Source organism: Cavia porcellus, unplaced genomic scaffold, assembly GCF_034190915.1.
Source record: "Cavia porcellus strain 051 isolate PalLab524CR breed Dunkin Hartley unplaced genomic scaffold, mCavPor4.1 scaffold_8, whole genome shotgun sequence".
Taxonomy (NCBI): Eukaryota; Metazoa; Chordata; class Mammalia; order Rodentia; family Caviidae; genus Cavia; species Cavia porcellus.
The window spans coordinates 88,952,335-88,972,772 of record NW_026947491.1 but is presented as its reverse complement, the minus strand read 5'-3'; the positions used below and the strand labels follow the sequence as shown (position 1 = coordinate 88,972,772).

General features: G+C 37.8%; 1 protein-coding gene across 5 annotated transcripts in view; it reads left to right on the top strand.

Moving 5' to 3' along the window:
* Window positions 1-20,438, top strand: part of Bltp3b (bridge-like lipid transfer protein family member 3B) — a 134,727-nt gene that overhangs the window by 38,758 nt on the left and 75,531 nt on the right. For all 5 annotated transcript variants that reach the window (XR_010049447.1, XM_063255421.1, XM_063255419.1 and 2 more), the window contains exons 2-4: window positions 13,218-13,380; window positions 14,436-14,474; window positions 16,116-16,207. Coding sequence is in view for 4 of the 5 variants with exons in the window: in XM_063255421.1 (XP_063111491.1) it covers window positions 13,218-13,380; window positions 14,436-14,474; window positions 16,116-16,207 (294 nt within the window). In the remaining variant the exon portion in view is untranslated. The remainder of the gene's footprint in view (window positions 1-13,217; window positions 13,381-14,435; window positions 14,475-16,115; window positions 16,208-20,438) is intronic.

Below are 20,438 nucleotides of genomic sequence, written 5' to 3'. Positions count from 1 at the left end.
ATACAGTCAGAGCAAAGTGAAGATCTCAAATGACAAATGAGTTTAATTTTTGCACATTCATTCTTTCCATTGCCAGCTGTCTTTTTTTCCTTCCTTCCTTTCTTTTAAAGGAAATTAAGAAGTAGACATAATGCTGAGGATTAACTTTAAAGTTGAATAAAATGTAAAAAATAGCTCTTAGGATGTTGTTATGGAATTAGTAAATATTCACTTAACTTAACCTTATGTGGCTATAGTTACAGATCATGCTGATGTCCCTAATAAATTAATTAGAACATGATGTTCTAATAAGTTAATTCTGAACTGTTTTGCATTTATTAAATTTTATTCTAGTTTTTGGAAAATCAATGGCCCATGCACCCTTCAATTAAAAAAAATAGTTGCTGAACATGATAGTTCATTCCTAAAACCTCACTTACTTGGGTGCTGAGACAGGAGAATTAACATTTCAAGGTCAGTTTGGGCAACTTTAATAAAATCTACCTCTTAATTAAAAAAAAATTTGAAAGGACTATGATGTAAATCAGCTCTTGATCTTTAGTATTGTAGAAAGAAAAATTCACTTAACCAGAATCAACCTATTTCTAAATAGTAATTGTTCACCTTCAAGTAGTTAGTTATGTCAGCTTATCTGGGGGTATAAATTCTGAACTGAGTCTTAAAGGATAGAAGTGTAATAAAGTGAACAGCTTTTGATACAAAACACACTTAAAGGACTAAAAGGAACTTTGGCAAATAATGAGCATCTTGGTCTGATTGAAGAGTTAGACATTTAAGTACTGAAGTGTGTCTGTGATCATTTTGTGCCTCAGTTTCCCTAGTTTAAAGTAGAGACAGATAATTACAATAATTTCACTCTACTTCCTAAAGTTGTTAGGATACATGAAAATAAACACTGAAGCTAACACAGGCTACTTATGAAGTAAGAGAGGTTTATCTTTTCTTTCTCTCTTTATTTTTTGATAGGATCTCATGCAGTTCAGGCTGTCCTTGAACTCACTATGTATCCCTGACTGGCCTCAAACTTGCCATGTCCTCCTGCTTCAGCCTCCTGAATGCTGGGAACACAGGTGTGCACCACCATGCCTGGCTGAGAGAGGTTTATTAAACTCACAGTGTTGGAGGCCCAAAGTCTGGTTGCCCAGACCTGCTATTGACTGCATCACCTCATAGTGAATGGTGAACAGCAGTGGCTAGAATGTGTGTTGGGAGCAAGCAAGTGATTATGCCTGAAGCTTAGAGGAGAGGGAGGCTAGATCCTTAGGGACGTGACAACCTTCCACCAGACCCCACCTCTTAGAACACCTGTTGACTCGGGACCAAACTTTACAGCGTGGGCATTTGCGGACCACACAACATCTCAATGGTGGCGCCAGGCCTTGCAGAAGCAGGAGTTTGTTTGCTGAAGGGAGGTCTAGACATCCAGGAGCTTGGGATGGGAGAGATATGGAAGAAGAATGGTGTTTTCAGAAGCTACTGTGTCGCCAAGCTTGGTAATGCTATGCCATACATGTATAAGACAAGTGGGCTTCCTTCCTGGTGTAATCATTCACTGTTCCCTGTTGTTCCGAGAAAAGTGCTCAATTCTTCGTGTGGAGAGTAGTCATAATGATCGGTGATTTCAGTTTCCATTCACTTCATTTTTCTGGTATTATGGCATCCTAGTTCTTTAATTTTTCTTTGTCAGGGAGCTTGTCAGCCACTTGTTTCCATAGACAGACACTAGATCTAGATATTTCCATCGTCTTTCTGGTTTTATCTTTTTTTTTTTTTTTATTTCAAAGCATTTCATTTGGGGTACCAATGGTAAACACATTGTGCATTGTCATCCCCAAATCATTCATCCAGAGCACAAGACATCTGTATTCAATTTTCCGAACAATACCAGGACAATCTTTCTCTTCAGTGAACTCAGAGAAATCAGTAGTATAACTATCTTAACTATTTTTTATATACATATCCATACATATATGCCTATGTTTTTCTTTTAGCTTGTCACACTAATGAAACAATACAGTGTTTATACATGTGTGTCTTATTTCACTAACGAGTATGTTCTCAAGGTGCATCCATTTACCCATAAAAGTGTCCAGTTTATCATTCTTTGTGGCTGAGTAGTACTCAAAAATACCACATTTTTTAAATCCATCCCTCAGCTGATGGGCATTTAGGTTGTTTCCAAATCTAGCTATTGTAAATTGTGCTGCTGCAAACACAGGTGCACATACATCACTGTGGTATGATGTTTTTAATTATTTAGGGAAGAGGTGAATGGGACCTCCAATCTTAGTTTTTTGAGGAATCTTTGCACTGATTTCCATAGTGGTTGTACCAGTCAGTCTACATTCCCAGCAAAAATGGAGAAGGGTTCCGTTTTCTCCATAGCCTCTCTAATACATTTGTTATTGGTTGATTTCTTGATACTAGCCATTCTTTCTAGGGTGAGGTGATATCTCATTGTTGTTTTAATTTGCATCTCTCAAATGACCAGTGATGTTGAACATTTTTTCTCATATTTATTTGCTGTTTGTATTTCTTCATTTGAGAAGGGTATATTCATCTCAGATGCCCATTTTTGGATTGGGTTTAAATTTGAGAGGTCTCATTTTTTGAGTTCTTTGTATGTTCTCAATAGTAATCCTTTGTCTGAGGAACAGCTGGCAAACATTTTCTCCCATGTTGTGGGTTGTCTCTTCACTCTATTGGTGGTTTCTCTTGCTTTACAAAAGCTTTTTAGTAGAATGAGACCCTATTTATTGATTCTTTTTGATAGTTCCTGTGCAATCTGGGTTATGTTCATAAAGTCTTTATATTCATAAAGTTTATAAAGTCTGCATCAATGTTTTCAAGAGTTTTACCTTCTCTGTCTTCCAGCAGATTTAAGTTTCTCTTTTAATTTTAAGGTCTTTGATCCATTCTGATTTTAGCTTCATATATAGTGAAAGATATGGGTCCAGTTTTGATCTCTGGCATGTGTAAGGCCAGTTTTTCCAGCATCATTTGTTAAAGAGGCTGTTTTTCTTCCAGTGAATGTGTTTGGCATCTTTATCAAAGATAAGGTGTTTTAGTGTGTCTGCAGTTGTTTCTGAGTCTTCTAATATATTCCATTGATCTTTGGGTCTGTTCTTTTGCCAGTACTACGCTCTTTTTATTACACTAGCTTTATAGTATAGTTTCAAGTCACAATCATCTATGTAAGATATTCTACAGAATCTGAGTTTAGCGAATTTCCCAAGTTCCTCTTTGTCTTGGAAGCATCTTGTTTCTCCATTAATTTCTAGAGTCAGTTTAGCAGGGTATATCAATCTGGGTTTGAGGTTATTTTCTTTCAGGGCTTGGAAAATTTTGCTCTAGGCTCTTCTTGACTTGATGGTTTGTGTTGAGATGTCTGCTGTTATTCTGATAGGCCTTCCTTTATAGATTTTTTTGTCTCTAACAGCTTTTAATATTCTGTTCTTATATTGAATTTCTGGGATCTTGATTATTATATGCCTGAGTGTAGCTCTGTTTTGGTTTTAGGTGGCTGGAGTTCTGTATGCCTCATAGATCTGATTATCATTTTCTTTTCCTATGTTGGGAACATTTTCCTTAATTTTTTTTTGTGATTTACCTTTGTAGTTCCTTTATTTGTACCCCTGCTTCTTCATTCACATTCTTTATTCTTAAGTTGTGAATCTTAAGATCCTCTTGTCATCTTCTAGCCTTTGTATTGTTACTGATTGTTTCCTTGTTATTTTTTCAAAAGTTTTTCCTTTCATAATCCCACATTGCAAAACTGTCCTCCAGTTTGGATAATTTATCCTTAGTTTCTTTCAAGCAGATTTGCCATCTTTCCATAGGGTTTTTAATTTCCTGGTAATCTCTTGGAATCTGCTTCATGTATTCTATATTTTGTTTATATTCTTCATCAAACGATTCTCTCCTTTGTTTGAGTTCCTCCCTTCTTCCATCAGTGTGTCTGCTTGAGGGATGCTTAGCATCTCTTTTATTAATCTTCCTGTATCTTGCTTACTTGGCTAAATATTTCACTTTTGAACTTGTCTATGAGGTTCCAAAGATATCTCTTTATGTCCACTGGTGCTGTGTCTGATTTTGCTTGTTTGCTGTTCTCATTCTCCTTTGTATTTACCTGTCCTGGGTCAGTGTTCTTAGGGTTGGGACCTGGAGACTTTTTGTTGTTGCTTCCTCTTCCCATCTTTTTTGTTTCTTCCAGAAGGCCTCAGTTTCTTTGTTGGTTATAGTTCTTCTGAAGCATGCTGGCTAGATGACCCTTCCCACTGCAGTGTGCTGATGATTTGCAGACAGGGGCAGCATATGGTGGCCCCTCCCCTCCAGATCAGTCAAGCTGCTGAGCCCTGCACTGTATTACTATGTGCCGCCTCCTCTCTGGGCCAGCCAAACTTCTGAGGCTTCACTATGTCAGTGTGCCTCGCCGACAACCTATTGGGTCTCAGCCAGGTCATGTGACCCAGGCCTTAACTCACTCCACCAATCCCATTTGGTTTTTTGATTTTTTTTTTTTTTTTGGTCTTTTTCGTTTTTTATCGGTACCAGGGATTGAACTCAGGACTGCCTGCTTGCAAGGCAGGCGCTTAAGCCGCTGAGCTAAATTCCCAGCCCCACCAATCCCGTTTGGGAAGGGAACAACTGACTGAAGTCACTGGTGCCCCTTGTACCTGCCAGTCCTGCCTGGTCCCAGAATGTCATCTGCTGGAGCCCCCTTTCTGTGGAATGGCTCCATTCCCATCACTCACCACAGGTCAATGCATGCTCCCCACCAGCTCAGCTGCCCGTTCTGCTGGCTGACCCCCAAACTCAGTGTGACTGTGCCTCCAGTGAGTCAAAACGGTGGGACCTTGGATGGCTCAGTAAGTTGCCTGCTGTGGCAGGAGCGCTGATACTTTAGCTGTTCCAATAATAGCACCAGGATTGTATGTTTGATTAATTCGTCTCACCTTAGTTTCTTCTTAGGACAAGAGAATTCGTTTCCCTTTGTTTGGGGCTTCCCATGCTGTATTATGTTGAATTCTAAGTTGACTATCTCTGGGAGCCTCTGTAGTCAACTGTTATCTATCCACCATCATTTCTTTTTTTTCTTGTCTTTTTTTTTTTGAGTTCTTTCTTTTTTTTTTTTAATTAAGGAGAAAAAGAAAAAAAAAAAACAAAATAGGGTACAAGTTATACAGAATTTCAGAAAAAATAAACGATAGGAAATCACTAGTTAATAGATTACATATTGTTATCTTAGAAATAGTTGTTCAAGTTACAAAATTAAAGTATATAAAGTGGACTTTCAAACAGTGAGACTAGAAACAGTTTTGTTCAATGATCCAACAAAACTCAGTAATATGGTTATCTATCTTATACACTTAAATATATATGTGGTTATATTCTTTAAAGCACTTTCTTTTCCTTTCTTTTGTACAATGACAATTATACATTTTGGGTTTTATTACTCCCACAGTTCTTATTACTTTTTTTTGAAGAGAGGAAAACCAAATGTGACATAACAGAACAGAGTCAGTCAAATCAAAAGGATGGACATGATAGATAATGTAAAAACAAAATACTAGGTGATCAACAGTGGTTACCATACTGCCTCTTGCTATCTTAAAAAGAATTGCCTATATCATCAGTTATAATAAAATTGAACAAAACAGTAAAGAATAAAACCAAAACATTGGAGACATTACAGGGCTTTAAAAGAAGATAATAGTCAACCGGAATGGGCATCATAATGAATCTTATTGTCTTTATAGTTGTTGCCTATACTTTCCAACTTGGTACTATCAAGCAAAGCAGAATAGAGGAAAATCAGTCAAAGAAAGATTATCCACCATCATTTCTCCCTTATTTAATCTTTCAGTGAACCAACTCGTTGATTCATTGATTCTTTGTATTGTTTTCCTAGTTTCCTATGCATTAATTTCTGCTCCCATCTTTATAATTTCCTCTCTCATATGACTTTTTGGTTTAGCTTGCTTTTTTTTGGTAGAAGTTTGAGGTGCAACATTAAGTTGTTTGTATGCACTTGCTTTATTTTCCTAATATGGGTATTTACTGCTGTAAATTTCTCTCTTAAGACTGCTTTCATTGTGTCGTACAAGTTCTGGTATGTTGTATTGTTGTTATCATTCAGCTGTAAATACTGTCTACTTTTTTAATTTCCTCTGTGACCCTAGGTTGGGGTCACAGAGGACCCTAGGTTGTTCACTAGGGTGCTATTTAGTTTTCATGTGTTGATGAAGTTCTTGGGGTTTCCTTTGGCATGGATTTCCAATTTCATTGCACTGTGGCCTGATAGTACACATGGGATAATTTCAGTTCCTTTATATTTACTTAAGCATGTTCTATGAGCCAGTATATGGTCTGTTGTGGAGACTGTCCTGTGTGCAGCTGAGAACAATGTGTATTCTGATATTGTGGAGTAGAACACTGTATAGACATCTACTAAGTCTATTTGCTCAAAAGTTTTATTTAGTTCTAATGTTTCATTATTGATTTTTTGTTTACTTGTTTTGTCTTTTTGTGACAGTGAAGTATTGAAGTCTCCCATTACAGTTGTATTAGGAATTATTTGGTTTTTCATGTCCATTAATAATTGTTTTATATAGCTAAGTGCACTGGTATTTGATATATATGATTGCTTTCTCTTCCTCTTGGATTGTTCTCTTTACCGAGGATGTAATTACCTTCTTTATCTCTCTTAATCAGTGTTGGCTTAAAATTCACTGTCTGCTGGGGCTGGGGATTTAGCTCAGCGGCATAAGCCCCTGCCTTGCAAGCAGGCAGTCGTGAGTTCGATCCCCGGTACCGATAAAAAGGAAAAAAGACCAAAAAAAAAAAAAAAAAAACCCGCACTGTCTGCGAATAGAATAACTACCCTTGCTTTTTCTGGATTACTCTTGCATAGAGTATTGTTTTCTATCCTTTTACTTTCACTCTATGAATTTCTTTTTGAATTAAGTGTGTTTCTTGTATGCAGCATATTGTTGGATCTTCCTTCTTGATCAGTTCTGCCAGTCTATATCTTTTGATTGATGAATTGAGACCATTAACATTGATGGCTAAAACTGATATGTTTTGACCTATCCTTGTCATGTTATTTTCCTGTTGTTGGCTCCCCCCCCCCCCCGTTTTTTTCCTTTCCTCCAATTGTTTGCCTTTCCTGGTGGATTCCTTTGTTGGGGTTCATAGAGCTGTAGGCCTAACTGTCACTTTCTAGAATGTCCTTCAGAATATTTAGGAGTGCTAGTTTGGTGGTCATAAATCTTCTCAGATGTTGTCATGGAAGTGTCTTATTTCTTCATCAATTTTGAAAGATAGTTTTGTGGAATACTACATCAGTCTGGGTTGAAAGTTGTTTTCCTTTAGAACTTGGAGTATGTCACTCCAAGCTCTCCATGACTTGAGAATTTGTACTGAGAAGTCAGCTATGATTCTGATGGGCTTTCCTCTGTAGGTGATTTGTATCTTTTCCCTAACAGCCTTTTTTTTTTTTTTTTTTTTTTTTGATACTGGGGATTGAACTCATGACCTCATGCTTGCGAGGCAGGAACTTAGGCCACTTAGCTAAATCCCTGGTCTTCCCTAACAGCTTTTAAGATTCTATTCTTGTGTTGTTGAATTTCTGGAATCTTGACTATGATATGCCTGGCTGTAGATTTTTTTTTTTCTTTTGATTATTGCTAAGTGGAGTTCTGTATATCTCACTTATTAGTATGTCAAATTCTTTTCCTCTACCACAAGTTTTCTGTCACAGTGTCCATGAATATGTTTTTAATGTCATTTGTGGCATTTCCTGCTTGTTCAATTTCTGCAGTTAATCTTAAGTTACTCTTTGTTGTCTCAGCTAGCAGCTACTGGATTGATTTATCAGAGTCCCTTGCTAATTTTGAGGTGCCTTTCTTTTCCTGGTCACTAACTGCAAGCCTGTCTTCAATATCTGGGATCCTGACCTCACATTGGCCTAATCTGCTTTGAATACTTTCAATGGAGTTTTTATTCTCCTGGATATTTGCTGTATGGATTCCATCACTTTCCTATGTTGGACTTTCATAATTTGCTTAAGCTTGTCTAGTTTTTTGTCTTTGTTGTAACATCAGTAAGCGTGGTGTGTATTTTGGTAATTTCTATGGTTATTTGAGAGATTATTTCTGATTTCATTCTTTCCAGAGCTCACTCAGTTGCTTTGTTGTTGTCACTCCAGAGAGGCCAGGTCGGGTTTGCCTTTGGTGAACTGAATGTTGGAGGTTGCATCTTAAGTGGCTTTTCATTTATTTTATTTTTTTTTTTTTTATAGTTTAATTCCTGGAGTGATGGTAAGTTGCCTATGGTGGGTTGCTTTATTGGTGGTACTTAGAACACTTGGGTGATGGTTACTTCTCTGAGGTGTCTTCCAGGTTTAGCTGGTTTTTGGGTTTTGAGCCTGTTGAAAGATTTTGGCTCTTCAGCTTGTTGTAGATGAGTTGCTGTTGCTCATTTGGCCCAGTCCTCGGTTCTTTGGCACTGTGCCACAGTATTTTCTGTGACCCTTAATCTCAGTCATTGATTATCAGGGCCAACAGCTGTTTAGAACAATTATGTCAATTTTGGCTGATGTGATACCAACAGCATCAAACACAGCCTATAAAACAACAAACTGAGCTAACCTTTAATTTGTAACTTTTAACTATATGAATTAGGATTGTGATTGTATAACAAAATTAAAACGAATCAGATAATTATATGCAATAAGTAAGTCTGTAATGTGTCATTTTTACCTTTGGGATTAAAATTTAAAATGGATTAAGGAGAAAATAGAGAAGTGGAAAAAGAGAAAGAGATTACAAGTAAGGTTGCAGGACAAAGATGGGTCCCGCCAATTTGGGACGTGAAGGAAAAGAGAGGTGGAAGAGATAAAAGATAGAACAGGCCAGAACCAGACACACAGAGAGATGAGGAACCACTGTCACAGTCATAAGAAAAAACAATGAATGAGATAGAGAAATAAAGAACAAAACAAACAAGATCCCCCTCAACCCAAATAGTCCACTTCCAGGATTCTCTCGGGTTCACTAATAGACACTATGGAGACAGAGTCCCAAGTTGAGGCACCGCATCCAGCAAGCCAGCCGTTGCGGTATGGGGGAGTGGTAGACAGCCTTGGGTGGCCTGCCCTGACACCAGACTCACTGGGCGCGCCACAGTCCAAGCAGTTTCCACGGGCCTGCGCCCAGCCAGGAGCTGCTGGGGAAGCTGATAGCAGTTCTGGTTCACGCCGATCTGGGCTGGCTCCAGGATGGCTCCCTGCCAATCTTTTTCTGCCTTGAGAGGACTGAATCCTCTGCACTCACTCGTGGCACCGCCAGCTACCACCTTCTTTGTTGTTTTTCTTTTTACTCTCTCTGTGGGCTCAGTTCACACTTTAGGTCCTTCCTTCCTTCTTGTCTTCCTCATGCTGCTATACTCCAGCATCTGCTGATTTCACCTTTAAGCTTTGTGTTCCGTCACCTGCTTGCTTTCCAGCGTGCTCAGCTAGCGCTGTTGCACGATGATCCTCCTGCACAGCCTCTACCTCGCAGAGATTCCACGGTCTGTCATGACATCATGCGACTCCCTCGTGTAACCCTTCAACTCCCTTGACTGTTATCTTTGTTAACTGTAGCTGTGCCTACATCACAACTCTGGCAGAATAAGCAAATAGTTTCTGGAGGAAAACACAAATAACTAGTTATACTTTAAATTATTGCCATTACTTTTACCAGACATAGTGGTGTGTACCTGTAATCTCAACGCTCAGGAGGCTGAGGCAGGAAGATCGCCATGAGTTCAGGGCCAGTCTGGGCTACATGGTGGGCTCAGAATTCACCTAAAGTACACAGTGAGACCTTCCCTCCCTCTCAAAAATGTTTTTCATTCTCATTACTTTGAAGTAAACCCTTAGTATTTCCCCTGTAATTCTGTTGTCCTAGTCTCTTATTCCTGTGCTCCTCTGTGTGAGTTCCACACGCTCTTCTCACTCTCACTCCTGTGGTGCAGTGAGTCTAGAGAGTGCCTTGGTTTCGCTGTTCGCTGGAGGTCACCCTTCTCATGTCCTGTGTGTGTGTGCTGTCTTCTGCTCTCCGATTCTGCCCCTGCAGTTGTCTGACCTTTTAGTACTGCTGATCGTTTTCTTCTTTCAGTGTTGCTGTTACCTGCCTATAAGCGTCATGAGGTCTGCTTCCTTTCCTACTTCAGTCCTTCCTTAAACTCCTTGGTTCATTCTTATACTAATCCTTGACCTCTCTAGGGCCCTGATCCCAGTCCTTGAGCCTTTGTAATTTTCTGTGTCATTTCACTCCTGTGATTTCACCTATCTCATGCTGACCCTGCCGTCTTGAAACACTGGTGGTTACCAAGTCTGTATCTGCAGCCAAGAGCTCACCACCACCCAGGTGACCTCTCTTCTTGAGTATCTAACAGGCGTTTCTTTAAATGTGGTGTGCAGGTGCTCTGCTGCTGAGGTGCATACAGCACCTGCCCCAACAGCCATCTCATGATGAACTGAAAGCCCAGGTGTAGACCCTGTTTTCTAGACTATCCCTATCTTCTTTACCTCAGTGCAAGGGAGTTCCGCCCTGCTGGTTACTCAGACCCCAGACTCAGCTGGCATCCTTGACCTGTCTCTGCAGTCAAATCTACAGGCTCTCCTTTCACCCCTGCCGACTGTCCTTATTTCGGTTCAAGGCAACATCTTCTCTCACCTGGGTGATTGCAGTCGCGTCCTGTGGGCCTCCCATTTCTGTGCGTGCCCTCCTTTCAGACGCTGCCGCAGGGTGGTCCTTTAAAAAAGGAACTTTCTCCATCCACACACCACGTGTCCTGCTGCTCTGCAGACTTGTCATGCGGTTTCCCACTTGTGTTTTTGGCTTTGCTGTTCCTTTATGTGTGATATGCGTCCTCCGGATGTTTGCATGGCCAGCGCCTTCATTTCCTTCCCAAATGTCTTCTTTAGTAAGACTTTTTCCTGTCCTCCTGAACTTACACTATCTCATTTTATTTTTTTCTCCAGCTTTCAAAATATGACTTACTACATATTTAAGTTATTTTTCATTCCTATTAAGTTCCATGGAGGCAAAAGTTTCTCTCTTACTCATTTTCAAATCCCTAATGCCTATTAAATTAACTAATGTCCATTAAATGACTGTATAATCCACACATCCCTGCCCCTGTGCACCTGCTTCAACCTTCATTTTCTGCTATCATGTCCTTTTGTTATATTCTAAATGCTCATCTTTTTTTTTTTCTTTTAAGTTGTATTTTAAAAGTAATTATTTATTTACTTACTTGATTAGTTGTTTGTTTTTTGAGGTACTAGAGATTAACCGAGGGCCCTCTCCCTAAGCCATATTCTGAGCCCTTTTTATTTTGTATTTTGAGACAAGGACTCGTAACATAGGCTCAGGTTATGTTGAAACTTGTGATTCTCCTGCCTCAGCCTCCCAGAGTGCTGGGACTGCGGTTGTGTTTTATATGATACTTACTTGTACCTCAGAATGAAAGTATTTGTTGCTTCCTGCTTAGAATACTTTTTTTTTCCTGTCTACTTAATGTCTGTTCACCCTTTTGATATCAGCTCAGGTCTTTGCTTCAGAGGAGCTCTGTGTTAGGGCTACTGCAATAGTCTTAGTCTTGCTGATTTTGCATTTGACCTTCTGTTTAATTAAACTGAAACTGCACAAAGCCTGGGCCTAGAGTGGAGAGCGACCACTGTTAACTATCTGATTAGTAAGTGCACTTACTGGGCTCTTGTTTTTCTTGGCTGTAATATTCTGCCTCCAGGACGTGGCGGGTTGTTTATGTTAAAGATCATCTATGTTAGCAATGATAGTTTGGTATTAAATAAGCATGATTAATGGGAATGTCATACAGTTTAGTGTCATTGGTCAAATGTGGACCGAAAATGGACTTTGTATTCCTCATTTGATATTCTGTGTGAGGATGGCAATCCAGATAGACTCTGGTTTGAATCAACAGAGAAGTGTGTGTGTACTGGTTCTGTTGTTGACATGAGGCCATGTGAATGACCCAGTACAGGTTTGCTTTACTATATAATTTCAAAAACAGAGAAAGACTGATTAACTTTTTTGCTAATCAGTAGTTAATTTCATTAGTGTGTTTACTTTTGAAAAAATATTTACTGTTTAAACTTAGTTATTTTTTAAAGTTGGTTTGAAGATTAAAGAATGTATATGAAAGTATGTCGAAGTACCTTTGCAGCTTATTATTATCATTATTATTAGTTGTGACATTAGGTAAGTAAGTTTGATTTTTCATAGTGTTTGCTTATTCTAAAGTGGGGTAAATTCCCTAGCGGCCTCTGCCGAGGGTTAGCTGCAGCGGTAACGTGCCCACACGCACTGGTACACAGAAAATCCTTGGGGAAGGTTTGCTTCCTATGTTTATGTTACCTGCTTTGTTGCCATTTTTTTTTAAGTCGAAGTGTTTATTTTTAAGTCATTATAGAGAATCTTAAGTAGTTCACACTCTATTCTTTAATGACTTTTGATTAAATACTTTATTCTTTAGGTATCTTAACTCCTATAGGAAGGATAAGTGGTGCGTGTACACCTAAATCCTTTTATTTATTTTTGATGTTTTAAAGAGTCACACAGAAAACATCAAAATGGGCTGCTAAATAAAGTTGCATTGTCTTCTTAAACCTTTTAGAACAAAATGTATGTTCCAAATTTTATTTCTGGAACAATCAGGTTTCTGAAAGGAGTATGGATGTCTTGTGAGCATCCTTCTTGTGGCGGCAAATGACACCTGCTACTGGTGCCAGCTGCTCCTGGAGTCCCCTCAGTGGCTTGGCCCCTCTGGAGCCTGCTGACGCGCAAGGCCATTCCTGTCTGTAACGCAGTCTGCTGTGAAGGGAACGAACTGTGGCGGGTGACTGTCTTGCATAGTGCCTGGAAACAAAGATACTTAAATGCTCATCAGGTGGAAAGTTAGTAAGGACCAGAGCTTGCCTGCTTCTGGAAACATGACAGTGACTTGGTGACTCTGTAGGAGAGCTGTGGATGTGGGAGAGGAGAACAACAGAGCACATGATATGTGGATGCAAGTGGAGCCTGGCACTGTGGCTTTGTGGGCCTTGGTGCTGCCAGTACATTTTTGATGCTGTGTATATTTGCAAATGACCCTGGGGTACAGTAACAGACACTAAAGTAAATGTAACATACATTCTTTTTCAGATTTACCAAAAATTTATCTCCTGACAAGATAAATCTAAGTACCCTTAAAGGTGAAGGTGAATTGAAAAATTTGGAGTTGGATGAAGAGGTACTCCAGAATATGTTGGATTTACCCACATGGCTGGCAATCAACAAAGTTTTTTGTAATAAAGCATCCATTAGGGTAAGATTTTGATATCTGTGGAGGAACTTTTATATTTTCATTTTTTTATTTCTTTTTTTCACCTTTTGAATTACTTTAGCACATACTTATAGCTTTTTATGGGGTTTATTGTCAGATGGGAATATTTTATTTTAAATAAAGACATAACTTATTTCTTAATGTACACATTCTATACACACTACACTTCTGTTGGAAATTTTAACCCTTTTCCTCATTTATTTCATGTCACTTAGAGGATTTAAAATTTTTTATTTATTCATTATTATTAAATTTACACTTTGTGAATTATTTTAACTTTAACTCTTACACATCAAATTGTATAGTTTAATTACTCTTAAAGACCTGACTTAGCTTGAGAGTCTGCTTAGTAGAAATGCAGCATGCTAATTTTTTTCATAAAATTATAATTTGATTTTCTAAGAAAAGATTATGCAAAGTTTCCTATTCCTTTGATGATCGTTTTCCATTTTGGTTCAATCTTCTATAAACTCAAGCATCTACATAGACTTGACATTTGAGTGTTTGAACATTATTTAATATTGTCTGTATTTTATATTAATGGCCTTTTGTATTTGTTTTGAGTATCTACAAAAATATTGGTCAGAATTGTAGGATTATGCAGATTGCTAAATGAACAGATTGGTGGTTATATTTTGCTGGTAGCTCTTACTTATTTACTTATTTTTGAGCGAGAATCTCACTATGTAGTTCAGACTGGTCTTGAATTCACTATGTCACCCAGGCTGGCCTCAACTTCACAGTGATCCTCCTGGCTCAGCCTGTTGAGTGCTGGGCTTACAAGTGTGCACCACTATTCCTGGCTCTGGAAACTCTTAAATTAAAATATTAAAATGTGTTTTAAGGGCTGAGAAAAATATAATTAAAATAACTTGAAGTTTTTATTTAAATAGTTGAGAAAATACAACTATTCAACTTATTTTGCAATTTAAGAAGTTATTTGATAGAATTTAGTGTTTATCACTAGTGTATCAGTTGATTAATGTCTTACATTACTTTTAAATAATCCATTTTAAAGAAAAAATATTTATTTGTAGATCCCATGGACAAAACTGAAAACACATCCTATCTGTTTGGTAAGTTCTAAACCACTTCAGAAATAAACATACATATATTCAGATTATCTCTTTTATTTCATGGAAATGATTTTCTGGATTTCCTAACCACTAGCTTCCTTTTGTTTTGGTTGGACTTAGTTTTTTCTGGCCTTATATGAGAAGTTTGAATTTCAAAATAAGAGAATATTTTAATTTTTTAGGTCTAGAGCAGTGATGGTTAACCTTTTAGGGCAGAACCTTTTAAACGGTCTGCTTATGGCATACACGCCATAGGTTTGCCACCACAAGTCTAGAGCATGATGTTCTAAGTTGTATTTTATTGTGTCATTTAGCTCTTTTGTTATTATTAGTGAGTTGAAACTGGTTACTAACACATGCTAGGCAAGCATCGTACCACCCAGCTACATTCCCAGATCTTTTTAATTTTAATTTTGAAACAAGGTCTCAGAAGTTGCCCAGCTAGGATTTGAACTTGTGATCCTCTTGCCTTAGTGATGGGATTACAGGTAAAGTATGCACCACCATGCCCAGCTGTATCATTTAAGTCTTTACTGTTACTGCCATACTATGGAGTCCATTCTTTAATAACATTTGATTCAGACTTTCTGTTTTTGCTATTACTGATATAATGAATTAACTAGTGTGCTTTTTTTTTTTTTTACTGTACCTTTTTAAGGAAAATTGAAAAGAACTGATCATTTATTGGTTCATTTATTCTGATTGAACTTAGGAAGGTGAGCATGTTAAGCATGAGCTACCATGAGCCTCTACTCTGTATCGCAGCCCATGAATCTGTTTGTTGAGTACCCTGCTGTACCCTGAGAAGACTTACATTTTGAAGCAGACTGACTGAACAAGTATATAACTAAAACAGTATGGCTTTAGACATTGCTGAATATGAAAAATGACTGTAGTTGTATCAATGATGACTACCCAAGGACATTACATCTTTCTTCAAGAAACAAATATTACCCTGAGAAAGAATTTTTCCATTATGGAAGTGTTTATTATTTCCTACTTCTCATCTACTTCCTAATTTTCTTAATTTTATGTCTAGTATCTCAGGTCTTAGATTAGTAAAAGCTTTTTAGAGGTGGCTCAGTCTTATTAATATGTAATTTTTCATTTCATAGTGTAGCATTTAGGGATTAGAGACTAATGCAACTTGATGATTTTATCAGCCAGTGGCTACTTCTGAATTATTTCTCCCACATACACAGAATGTGCACAGCTTTTCCATTAGAAAATAAGTGTTTTCTTTTTTTGACATTTGTCTTTTTAAATTTTTAAAGGCATATTTAAAATGACTGCTGGGGCTGGGGATTTAGCTCAATGGCATAAGCACTTGCCTGGCAAGCACAAGGTCATGAGTTCAATTCTCCATACTCATTTAAAAAAAGGAAAATAAAATGACTCTGCTTACTGTATACTTTGCTCCTGAAGAAATGAAAGTAGCGGGGGATGCAGCTCAGCAGCCCAGCGCCTGCTTGACAAGTGCGAGGCCGTGAATTCAATCCCTGGTACAAAAAAAAGAAAAAGAAAAAGAAAAGAAAGAAACGAAAGTGAAAATAATCTTAAATATATTTTCATAATACACAATAAAATGCATACTAAGTAAAATCTTTAACAAATTGTGTATATTCTTAACATTTTCATTAGTCTTTAGATAAAGTAATAATGGAGATGAGTACATGTGAAGAACCTCGGGCCCCTAATGGCCCATCGCCAATTGCAACTGCGTCAGGACAAAGGTAAGTCATTTCTGTCGCTCCATGTGACTGTCAGAGGACGGTTTTTGTTTTTGTTTTGTTTTAGCTGTTACCTGCAGTGATAGGACATAAAGAAAATTAAATCTTTTAACTTCAGTGTCCTCCATCAGACATTTTACAGGTTTAGTTGTATACATTATAAAAATACCAGAGACTGTTAGATTTCTTTCATTCACCTTGATTTCTTTACTATTAGGTAGTAATGACTAATCAAATAATAATTAACCACGGTAGCAGCAGAAAATGAAAGTGGAAAAGCTTAGGCATTCTATAAATTGGTTAATCTCTTAGTTTCTGAATACAGTAGTTGTCTGTTAACTGTTGCTTCACTTTCCGTGGCTTCAGTTAAATGTGATCAACCACATCTCAAAAATATTACATAGAAAATTCCAAAAATGAACAATTGATTAAATTTAAATTTCATGATATGAGTAGCATGAAACTTTGAGTTATCCAACCAGAGTTGGGATCATGCTTTTGTTCAGTGTGTCTGCAACTATAGGCTACCTGCCCTTCAGTCACAGAGTAGCTGTCTGAGTTATCAGATTGACCATCCAGGTATCACATTACTAGGTCCAAGTAAACTTTGCAAAGAGTGATGTAAACACTGAGTCACCATACCTAAGTTACCTGCCTCGATCTGATCATGTAGGCGTTGTGTCATATTACATTATAAAAAAAAAGGATGAGTACATTAGAGGAAGATATTATTCTATTTTAATATTGTTAATATGAAGTGGGTTCAAAAATATAATTTTTAAAAATTATTACAGTAAGACACATTAATCTCCCACAAAATACTCACTGTGAACACAGTTGTCGTTCTTTCTACTTTTTAAAGTAGTTCTGGAAGTTCTCTTTGTGTTGGTATCTTCAATTATGCTGCTCTGTCAGCCTTGATGTCCTGAACTAATTCAGAACAATTACCTTTTATGATGATTTTGCATTAGGGAAGAGCCAAAAAGTTGCACAGTGCAGGATCTGATGAATAAGGTGGACAAGGACACACCTTAATGTTTTTACAAACCTGCCTGCCTACTTGTCTTCCTTCTTTCCTCCTTTATTCCTTCCTTCCTTGTTTTGTTTTGTTTTTTGAGACAGAGTCTTGCTAGTCCAAGCTGGCCCCGAACTCATGGCAGTGCTCCTGCCATAGCCTCCTGAGTGCTGGGATTACAGGTGTGCACCACCATGCTCAGCAAAGTCTGCCTTTCTGTTGGATGGCACTTGACAGCAGCATTGACCATGTTTTTGATCACACCTCATAAAGACACCTGCAATTCACGTTTCTGGTTGCACTTAATGACATGATGGGGAAGTGTAGGCTTCAGTCACTGGCTCAGTTTCCTCTAAAAAACATGTTCTCCAGAATGACTGAAATACTCATTTATTTTTGGTGCTGGGTACTGAACGGCATGCTGGGCATGCGCTCTTTTTTTTTTTTTTTTTTTTTGGTCTTTTTCGTTTTTATCGGTACCAGGAATCGACCTCACGACTGGCTGCTTGCAAGGCAGGCGCTTATGCCGCTGAGCTAAATCCCCAGCCCCTTAAAGAAGTTTTTTTTTTTTTTTTTTTTTTTGGTCTTTTTCTTTTTTTTTTTTTTAATCGGTACCAGGGATCAAACCCACGACTGCCTGCTTGCAAGGCAGGCGCTTATGCCACTGAGCTAAATCCCCAGCCCTGGGCATGCGCTCTTACTGAGCTTCATACACTCCCAGCCACAGCTGGGTGCATTTAAAATATTCCAACCTAGGCTGGTGGTGTACCAGTGAGAGGGCACATGGTTGGCATATGTAAAGATTCTGAGTTCAATCCCTAGTGTACACTCACACACACACCCAAATATGGTTGGTTTTTTCCAAGAGATTCTCACATAATTATTGTAGCAATATTCTTCTCAACTCCAGGAATATTTCTATCTTAAGTAATGAGTGTTTGTTCTTGGGATAAAAGCTGCTCTATTCTAGGATGCTGATGAGCTCTTGCCTTTTATTTCTCAGTTTTCTAAACATTAAGTAACTGGCCACTTTGTTTTATAACAAAGTTAACTAAGCAAACAAATTTATAAATTACTATACACGTATCATTTCACTTAAGGATAACGGCAACTTTTTTTTTTTGTCTTTTTCTTTTTTTTTTTTATCGGTACCAGGGTTTGAACTCACGACCACATACTTGCAAGGCAGGTGCTTATGCTGCTGAGCTAAATCCCCAGCACCTACGGCAATTTTTTGAGGCAGATATTATTATACATGAATAAATTGAGGCTCAGAGACTTTCAATAATTTAGTAATAAATTATTACTTTTAATGATGGTTGTATTCTATAAGGTATTATGAGCTGATAGTCTATTTGGTTAGACACTATTTCATGTAGTTTACATATAAAGTATTGCCTTATTTAAAAGGTGAGTCATCTAGTCAGGCACATTGAGGCAGGTGCACACCTGTAGTCTCAGCTACTCAGTGGCTGAGGCAGAAGGATCATTTGAGCCCACAAATTTGAGAACAGCCTGAGAAACATAATTAGACCCCATTTCAGAAAGAAAAAGAAAGGTAAGAGTCTCTGCTATTTGTAAACTAAAGAACAATAAGAACAACAAAATTGAGTTATCTGAGGCTTAGAAATTTAATTTATTCATGAACACAGTAGATGAGAAGAAAAGAGCAGGTAAGGGGAGGGGTGTGGATGACAGGTGCACGTTCAGGTGTGTCAAGAGAGGAACTCAGAGGGAGGCCTCCGGCCGACATCTGGATTTTACTGTCTGAAGTCCCAGCCGGAGATCTGGATAGAGCCAGAAGTGTATAAATGATGGGCATATTGGTGGGAACAGAAGTCGGGCGCCATCTGGGCAGACTTCTTCCTGCCTGCCTGCCAGTGTGTGCCCCCAAAGTGTGAGCGCTGCTTTCCTCCCTCGCCGTGCGTTTGCTCGTGCTTTCCCCCACTGTAAGATTTCCCCGTCTTTGCCCTCCTTTCTGTGGAAAAATATATATCTTCCTAATAAAGCAGTTTTTCCCTCGCATCAAGAATTCTGTTGGTTCCTTTTTAAAAGTTCTTCATTACAGATTCCCTCAGCTTACAGTTACCAGGAGATATATATATATATATATATATATATATATATATATATATATATAACATATATATATATATTTTTGTTTTTGTTTTTTTTTAAATTTTAAGGAGAAAAAGAAAAAAAAAGCAGAGAAAGGGTACAAGTTATACAGATTTACAGAAAAAAAAACAATAGGAAATCACTAGTTAATGGATTACATTTTGTCATCTTAGAAATAATTGTTCAAGTTGCAAAATTAAAGCTTATAAAGTGGACATTCCAACAGTGAGACTGCAAACAGTTCTGTTCAATGATCCAACAAAACTCAGTAATATCATTATCTATCTTATACACTTAAATGTACATGCAGTTATATCGTTTAGAACACTTTCTTTTCCTCTCTTTTGTACAATGACAATTACACATTTTGGGTTTTGTTGCTCCCACAGTTCTTATTACTTTTTTGGAAGAGAGTAGAACCAAATGTGACATAACAGAACAGTCAGTCAAATCAAAAGGGTGGATGTAATAGATAATGTAAAAGCATAATCCTAGGTGATCAACAATGGTTACCATAATGCCTCCCGCTATCTCTAATAGAATTGCCTATATCATTAGTTATAATAAAATTGAACAAAACAGTAAAGAACAAAACCAACAAAACCAAAACATTGGAGACATTATAGGTCTTCAAAAGTAGATAAATATATATATATATTTTTTCTCTCCCCAAATAACTTGTGAGTCCTATAATGCTACCACCAAAGTTTGGTTTTCTTCATGTCTTAGTATTTTAATATGGTTTGAATTGAATTAGAGAATGTGAATTTTTTTGTTTTTCAATTATGACATGGACTTTTTAACCTTCTTTGTATTAAAATTTACCTTTGTTATTTGCTTCAAAGCAGACAGGCTTTTTGAGGGTAAACAACTGTGGATATTGGTTTAAATAGAGACTAACTTCTAATTTTTTAAATCTTTCACAATTTGAGACCTTTTCAGGGGGGAGCATTTCAGAGTATTGAACCCAGGGGCTCCCACATGGTAGGCAAGTGCTCCACCACTGAGCGCATCTTTAGCCTTTTTAATTTTATGATTTGAGATGATGCTTCTAGTTACCCAGGCTGGCCTTGAATTTGTGACTGCTGCCTCAGTTCTCCC